Source organism: Phoenix dactylifera, chromosome 5 (genome assembly GCF_009389715.1).
Source record: "Phoenix dactylifera cultivar Barhee BC4 chromosome 5, palm_55x_up_171113_PBpolish2nd_filt_p, whole genome shotgun sequence".
In the NCBI taxonomy this organism is placed as follows: Eukaryota; Viridiplantae; Streptophyta; class Magnoliopsida; order Arecales; family Arecaceae; genus Phoenix; species Phoenix dactylifera.
In genome coordinates this window covers 11,498,728-11,507,425 of record NC_052396.1, presented here as the reverse complement: position 1 = coordinate 11,507,425, position 8,698 = coordinate 11,498,728, and the positions used below count along the sequence as shown (strand labels likewise).

The following is an 8,698-nucleotide window of genomic DNA, read 5'->3' as shown; positions in this document are numbered from 1 at the left end:
CCCATTAAGGATATCTTAATCATTTTAATTTGAAACCGTTAATTTTTTAATGACGTTCGATGGCATGGACACATGAAAAAACAGGAATAAAAAGGGTAAAATAGTAAAACAAGTGTCTTACGAGGGTATGTATGTAAATTTTAATTTGGAAGGATATTCATGTAAAATTTGATATTTGGAAGGATATTTATATAAAAAAAAACTCTAGAAAATACGATCTTACGGGAAATTAAAAGGTCCTTCTCCAAACTCAGCTTTCCCTGCCGCAAGAAAGACAAGGCCCTCGGTGTAATTTTCCGCACCCAAACAGGGCTCCGTGGGAAAACAAGGCCCAAAATATTTCCCCATCCTCCGGATACCTTCTCGCAGATCTCCTTGGAACCTTCCCTCTGTCGAAACATCCAACGGCCCAAAGAGGGCCGCACGCACACATGTTAGTTCGTGCCACTATATATACGCCTCTCCTTGTCATCATCATCGCAAGCGTGCCAAAAAAGGGTCAAACGCCTCGCCTTCTTCGTCTGACTCGCCATACCCCTCTCTCTCTAAAAGGTACGTCTCGCTCTCTTCTTTCTCATTCGGTTTCGTTGAATGAGATTCCGCGGCTCGCGAAACCCAGTTATCTGGCCCTCGGAATACCTCAAGCGAGGAGGGTGTGGAACCCTATCTCGCGCTGCGGAATCGGATGAGCTTCTCGTGTTGTCTTTTCTGTTTCGGTTCTTGCGGGGCTTTTGAGGTTTAAAGCCCCGGTAAGATTCGATCCTGGGGGTTTTTCCGGGGCAAAGCTAGGGTTTTTGTGGGTTGGGCTGGTGGTTGTCTGTTCTCGTGATTCCTTTGTTTGGAAGGATTATTCTGAAGGCGGATTTCAGTGGGTAGGAACTGATTTAGCACCGTAAAGTTCCATTGTTTAAACTGTGCTTTGAGTGATTGATTTGGCTTCTTCTTTTGTTCTGCTAGAAAATTGGCTAGATCCTGAGGTTTAGCTTGTTTGCTTACTTTTAGGTATTTGACCAAGAAATTTTTTTTTGTAGCAAAGACTACTCTGTACTAAGAATTCTCTCTGAAGGAACATAGTGGACAAGTTCTAAGGGCAAAACTAATACGAAAAGGACAGACAGAGACTGCTATTGCTGTGGAGTAAGCGAATCGTACTCCAGTTTGCATTAAGTAGGAAGTTTCCTATCAGTTTACTTTTGAAATGCACTTTTATTGTGGATTTTAGAGAAGGTTATGATACCCATTCACGTGACTCTGAAACTGAGTTCTCAATATATTGTGTTTTTGGTGTTGTTGGTGTCGGGAATGCTATAAGATGTGCGAGCTCATGGAGCTAACATGGGTGGAGTCTAATTATGAGGACATGCATCCGATATAAGTGCAGGGGTTTTCTGTGAAGGCCTACTTAGATATATAGATATATATATTTTTAAGATTCATTTGCTTTTTATCAAAAATTTTAAGTTTGAGGAATCTCGAAGGACTACACCTTTTGTTTTAAGTTGTCTCAAGCTAAGAATTTGACATGAATTTATAAAGTGTCATGCTAGGTTCCAGTTGATTTGTGATCTTCAACTATGATAAGACCTATGTTGCCAGATACCTAATCACTCCTAGTCACTCCTTCACATGACCTATCAGAACATGCTTATAATTAGTCAAAGCCCAAGCCTCATTCAAGAGGTCAATTGAGGTCAAATCCAACATCAATAATACATGATGGAAGAACTAATCAAATATCAAATCATCCAATATTACAAGAGAGATTTTTAGATTAAACAAAAATTAGAAAATAAGAGCTCATAAATTTCAGAACTAGTTTTAGAAATAGTCTAGTATAATTTGGTATTCTGGGAGAAAAGAATCGGCAGAAGGCTTCATATGAAGCTCATAGTATGCTAAACTGACCCAAATCCACCTCATCATCGTGGGTTTGGGTACAGGGTTTGTGTTGAGAAGAATGATTAGCAAAATTTGGCAGGCTCTTCGGAGTGTTTCATATAAATCTGACATGGCCATAGGCAATAAACAACTGGACTTTGTAATCTTATAAATCCTACATGGTCATCTATTACTTAATCAAAATGGCTAAGGTTTGATTGTTTTGTAGTTCTCGATATAAAACTTAAACGCTAAACCCTAAACTCACATTCACAGGTAAGAGTGTGATGGGATCTCCCAATTTCGTACTATTTACCATTCCTGATTAACTAGTTCTACATAAAGCCTCTAGGTCTGCAAAAGTTTGGAATATGTTAGAGAAAATTATATTTATGCTCCTAATTAGATGTTTAGTTATTTATCAATCTCTAATCAAATATTTTTACAAAACTCTACAGTTTTTTAAAAGAGTTGGACATGTGAGATGCAATTGAGAGGAAACATGAGTAGCTGGAATCTTTTGTTTTGTAAGTTGATCAGAAATATTTGGCTTTTGACTCTCTCCTCTGCAAGTAGCATGATTTGAAGTAAGATGAGTCTGTCTATTAAAGACAAGAAAATCAATAGCCATGAGGTGGCAGTTGGAGATTCAAGAAGTTGGCAATATCAATAATTTTAAAATCGACACGTGCATATGATTGCTTAGAGATAAAAAATAAAAATTGTCATATCTTATCGTAACATTTCCTGACATGACAATGCATCATAAAATTATTTTCGAAGAAATTTTGCATATCTTTGTTATAGATCTCAAGTTAAGATTTAGATTACAGTTAATTGGGTTGGGGGTTTGATCTTGTTGAGTTGGGCTGCACCTTCGTGTCTGTCAGTATGGTCACCTCATTTGATTATGCTGAAATGGATTAAATTCGATGGAACAAAAAAGTGATTTCACTCTATCCAACCTAAATTGTTGATGCTTTGGTTTAGGATCTAATTCTTAGATAGAAGCAAGTTCGAATCAGGCATAATTATTTAAACTTGCTCACATGGTTGATAAGTGAAAATATAATGCGTTCAGCTATTTGTTTAGGGCGCTATAAATTTTAGTCTTTCTTTGTAGGGATAGTGCTAGAAAAGGAACTGCTTTAGCTCTGGTTAACAATGGGCAACTTTTTTTTTTCTTACAAAAACTTTCTTTCTGGATTCTATTAGATCATTATATATACCCGTATATATTCTTAAGATAAATGTACATATTTAGCTTCTAAATGCATACTATAATCATTGATGTGCATGTATTGGTAATGGACGTGTACATAATAATAGTTAATGCCTACGTATGATGTTTTTGGTAGTAACTGCAAGTGCATAAATATAATGTTTTGCGGAAGTGGAAGATGAATGGTTTAATATTATTTCAAAAACAAAAAGAAATGATTTTCTATTAAAAAAAATCTCTACTTTGTGGTCATTTGGGTCAGCAAGATCAGTTCAGGCCACATGGGCAGGTTCCGGCTTTGGCTGCATCAGCACGACCCAACCTGGTGCCATTGTTAGCAGCCTGAAGCCGTTTCTCCATTTAGCCTACTTCTGTCTCTCTCTCCCCTTTCTCAATCTCTCAAATTCGACCTCCCTCCTCTTTTTCTCCCTGCTACTGGGCCAACACTCTCTTCCCATAACCATGCTGTCAACAAAGGTAAGTCCTTTCCTCCCCTTCTCTCTTATAATAGAATTTAACTTGACCATGGTTTTGGGGCAAAATGCCTCCAAGATGAAAAGAGATAGGGATAGTTAATCTGCCCATGTTTTCTTTCTAATGTGGCCCATGATCTTCTCTTCTTGTTCAATTACTTTGTCATGTAATTATGTCTTACATTCTCCTCGGTGTTTTTGTTTGAGGTTCCGAAAAATACTACAACCCTGCTGACAAAGCTTATCTAAAATCCCATAGGCTAACCTTTTTTGAATTGTTTTTAGATAACAATTTGCAATTGATATGTTATCCCTTTACATAGGCAACCTCTTGTATTTCTTCTCAGTCCCATTGTGCTTATGCTTCTTGATTCCAGAGACTTTATGCTGCTGCATGTACAACAATGGCGAAGGGAGTGATATGGGCGACCGCTGAGGATTTGGCAAGGAACCAAGGGAAAGTGTTGTCATTGTATCGTCAAATTCTGAGAAGCCTCAACTCCCCTGATCTCCCACTCACCCCTGCTGCCCGCCTTGCCAAGAAAGCAGAGGTTCGCACCATATTCCTGTTTGGATCCGAGGAGCAATCCCTCCACAACATTGCAGATCTCATTGATGCTGCTGAGTACTCCCTCTCCATCCTTAAGAAGGGATGCCTTCTGTAAAAGTTTACATCTCTTACGAGTTTTCCATTTTTCACATTTCATTTTCTATCTCTGAACTTAGTTTTGCTCAATATGTTATATGGTGAATCTTGAAGCAAGATGTCAAGTTAGATGCAAAGATGGAATGCCTGTATTTCAGCATGTAGAATGACAGCCTTTTTGAATGTCGTGCTGATTTGCTGAAAGCTTTTGCCAAGGAGTTCTATACTGAATTTTGTAAAAGTTTCTGGAGGTCTCTGTTTGATGAACTATTCTCGTTTTCTCCAAAATTTCAGTGAAGAGTAGTTTTGGTCTTGCTTGTCTTTCGAGGCTATTGAACTTGTGATCATTGAATGCAATGCAAGATGAATGACATAAACCCATAACTTTATATGAGCTGAGGGTTAGTTCTCATGTTCATGGTCGTTGGAATAATGGGCTAAATGTATTAGAATTTGATTATATAATTTTGCATTTTAATCTGTTAAAGGCTTGAGTGTTGTTAGGCTTGCTTAATATGCTTATTGGGTTCTAGTTCAAGTTTTCCAACATTAGATTTGGTCCAGCTAGTTCCTACAACAATATAGTGGCCAACTTCTTTCTGGGGCAATCAGATGAGGCTTTTCATGGAAGGGGTATTGGTAGAAGAGAAAGTCCTCTTATGGTTGGAGGATCTTAAACTAGATAGAAGGTTTTCTTTTTTCTTTTTTGCCCCCCTTTTATCCTTCTTTTTTCTTTTCCTGCATTTGCCTGCAAGCATGCATGCATGTGTGTGCAAGAGGGGATTACAGTGGTTATTTAGGTAAACTGTCAAAATATATTGGATTGGGTGGTTAGCCCCTGGATCAGTGTGGTAGCATGTGTCGAAAAGGTTCAAGCTTGCAAGGCAAAGGGGGCATTGAATGGTAACATCAGGTGAGCATTTTGTTGGAGTTGAATGGCAAATATAACTGCTAAGCTAAACTCATTTTATTTATTTAATGTTTTATGTTTCTGCTTTCTGCTTAACAAACTACATAAACAAGAAAATCTTTTTTTGAGAAAAGTGAGCAAGAGAATCTTCAACTTTCTTTTCTGTCGCAGGTTGTTGGACTTTGTAGAGTTGAACTTGCATGTATGCATATTCTTTTATGTATGTAGGTGGGGCTGGCAGGGGTTATGCAGTAGACTGTTGGTTGTCTAGAGTCGGAAGAAATGTGTGACCATGATTCCTCAATCTTACCTTTCTAAAGCATATTTGGAAACTTAAAGATTTAAGGATGTTCTCTTGTAAACAACTTGCTTATGTTTTGGTGCAGTGGGTAATTGCTAGAATGGAAACACCATGTAGGACCAACCAAAGGATAGGTTACCTTTTGACTCAATCCTATTATTCAAAGAATTTCTGTTCTCTTGGTCATGACTCTCTCTTTTTCTCTTTTCTCTTCCATGAAACAACTATCAATGAAAAAGCTTTAGCTAGATAAGAAAAGTCAATAGAGTCCCATCCATTAGTTCAAGAGAGAAAGGAAAGTGCAAGAGCCAATGGCAAGACCTGTGACTAGAAAACCTAATCATCACTCTCTCTTTATTTTCTCTTTTTTATGTCAATAATACAAAATTTTAGGTATACGGATATCTAGATAACAATATATTGATGTACCGCCACTATATTCTTGATATATACCTTGTATTTTATTGATATACACTTCAAATTGAGATAATATATAGTTTGAATCATTGTTTTCTAATATATAGTACATATATAACTAATATATATATATATATATATATATATATATATATATATATATATATATGAGCTTTTTCAGTGCATTGATGTAGACCCACCAATTCATTGATATACATTTATTTTTCTATTGTTTCGAATTTTTTTCCGATGCACATCTCAAATTGGGGTAATGCATAATCACAACTATTATTTTGTTAAAACATAGTGTATGTCTAGGTAATATATACCCATCTCCTTGATATCTCATCCATCCTAGTTTAACTTTGAGTACCTTCTCAAGATCTCCCAATGATGAGCTCAATTATTGCTCATGGTATCATCCTCGATAGGACAAGGATGGTGATGCCAAGTGGTCAAGGTCACTAGCAGCAAGGGAAAGACTTCCAGTTAGCTTTGAGGGCTTGAGATTTGATGGCGATAGAAAAAAAGAGTTAGCAACTTGTGAACAATTGGCAAAGTTCTCGATTCCTTTATCGGTAACCTGGTGCGCCAAACGAGAAAGAAAAGTCAACATGGGAGAGAGAAAAGGAATAGGAGGAAACCAACAAACCTGGCTCCCTATATTTGTCTGTTAAAAGGGTTTTAGAGAAAAGAAATGATGGTTTAGAAGCTGTGAGATAGAGCATGTGGCACTCCAAGAGGCCTTTCCCATACAATATATTAAAAGGGCCTTACCAAAGGATATTTGTCCCCTTAGGGATAGTGTGCAAAGAAGGTAAAGAGAGTGAAAACTAAAACAAAGCAAATTAGAGGAGATATGTTAGATGCAATAATCGTAGTTATAACTCACAATCACTTTGCTAACCTGAGCCTACAAAATAAAGATTTAAGCAGGGTTCATGGAGGAGCTTATGGTTGTGTTGCTGGGTCATAAAAGAGGATAGATAAAAACTCAGATTTTGCAACTTACAAGAACAAAAGCAAGAAATTTGTGCATTGATACTGAAATTTTTGGTTTTTCTTGCCAAGAATTCACAACTAAATTTTGATGGGTCGGTACTGAGTGGAGGCTCAAAAAGTAGAGCGGGTTTCGTCATCAGAGACCTAAACTTCAGAGTTGTGGCTATGGAATGCTGTCAGTTATTCGATTGCACGATTTTCAATGCAGAGCTGAGGACGGCCTGGGCGGCTCTTCGGCATGCTCAGCGTGTGCTATCAACTAGGTCAGTCATCTTGGAGGGTGACTCGGCCATGGTTATCAGTTGGGTCCAGGGGTCCGAGGGTCTCTGCCGGTGACCATCCATTGCTTCGTGACATTTGAATGATGATGAGGGATGGAGGTGTTGTTCTGGCTAAAGATGTGTTTAGAGAAACTAATGGGGCTACGGATTGGGTGGCCACCTACGTGGCTAACCACACTGGCAGTACTGTGTAGATAGGGGATGAGGAGCTGCCTCGAGAGCTCCGTGATTTTTTATTTTTTGACTTTATTGGATGTATTCGTACACGTGTTGTTTGAATTACCCGTCGTAGAAAAAAAAAAAGGTACTTATAAACATTTTAGAAAATCATGTGTATGAGCAAATTGAATACGAGTTTCAACAATGTGTTATAAGTGCAATAGCCATCATACCAAATCCAAAGAAAAAAAATTAAGATGCTATTGAAATAATAGAAACTACTGGTACAAATGAATAAGAATTCTTGCCTGTACCTATTGGATTTACCTGCATAGATTGAGCACAAAGCATCTTATAATACCACACTTTGTCCATCCTTCAATTGGTACGATTCTAATAAATACCAAAATTTACAAAGCATATGCCTGACTATGTAGATAGAAAGCTAATACCATGTTCTAATCTAAACTGATCTAAAAACAAGCAACCTAAAATATCTAATATACATATTTTTAGTTGCAGCTTCACATTAGATCCAAACAAATAGCATTTGCTAAGCATGAATGAATTATGAACTATGCCGAGATATTTTTCACCAGGCAATTTATCCATGAAGGAGAAAGAAAGATGACAGGTGGAACATATTAGAAGACAAAATAACTATCATTTTGCACTCCTTTCACCATAAGAAAAAGTTACAAGCTCACAATGCTCCTCCCTCACAATTTCCCACTAGTTAAGACTTATATTCTTCAAGTTTGGTGTCAAGTATAGCAATACCCCCATGAATGCAATTATACTTGTCCCATAGTTTCTTTCGATACCAAAAGATGATGTTGAACATAGTTCCAACTACAATTCAAGCAACGTAGTTCAATGCTGGGGATGGAAGCATATCACTTGTGGCTTCAAGCATGAGTGGAAAATTTATTAGGGGGTCCAAGTTTGGCTCGCAAATAACTTGTGAAAGATCCACACGATCATAGGCCCTAGAAATCCACAAATGAAGAAAAAAATTGAGCTTCATATAGTTGCTCAGTGGTCTAAAGATATACTGGGTCCAAGCTAACCACATTTGATCGAAGCTCAATAAAAATCCCATTGGTTGGGCATGTCCAATAACTATTTTTTAGAAGGAGGTCATCGTGGTATATATTCTCAATAGACCCTATCAATAACCATGCAACACCAAGGTTGATTGTTCTTGCAATGATAGACTTAATAAACTGTTGAGAGAAGAGTAAGTTGGATGGATATAAAATGCTCTGGAGATTGTTAAGATAGCAAAAATGATTAAAGGGTCAAATGCATAATGAATTCGAAGAACATACCTGAACCAGAAACATTGATTTGGGTGGAATCTTCATGTGATGGTTGAGCTTCAAATCAGAAAGGAAGGAGATAGCTTG

General features: G+C 37.4%; 1 protein-coding gene across 9 annotated transcripts; it reads left to right on the top strand.

Annotated features, from left to right (window-relative positions):
• The first annotated feature begins 327 nt into the window (after positions 1–327).
• Positions 328–4,540, top strand: LOC103722360. 9 transcript variants are annotated; one of them, XM_026810499.2, is made up of 3 exons: positions 459–552; positions 1,032–1,137; positions 3,951–4,540. In XM_026810499.2, exon 3 carries the CDS (start codon positions 3,978–3,980, stop codon positions 4,236–4,238), a length of 261 nt encoding a protein of 86 aa, XP_026666300.1. In that variant the 5' UTR covers positions 459–552; positions 1,032–1,137; positions 3,951–3,977; the 3' UTR covers positions 4,239–4,540. The 9 variants fall into 9 exon arrangements, 8 of the variants coding, with proteins under 8 accessions (XP_026666300.1, XP_017701974.1, XP_038982725.1 ...); XM_017846485.3 differs by having other exon boundaries at positions 1,032–1,167; XM_039126797.1 differs by having other exon boundaries at positions 479–552; positions 1,037–1,167.
• Positions 4,541–8,698: the final 4,158 nt, after the last annotated feature.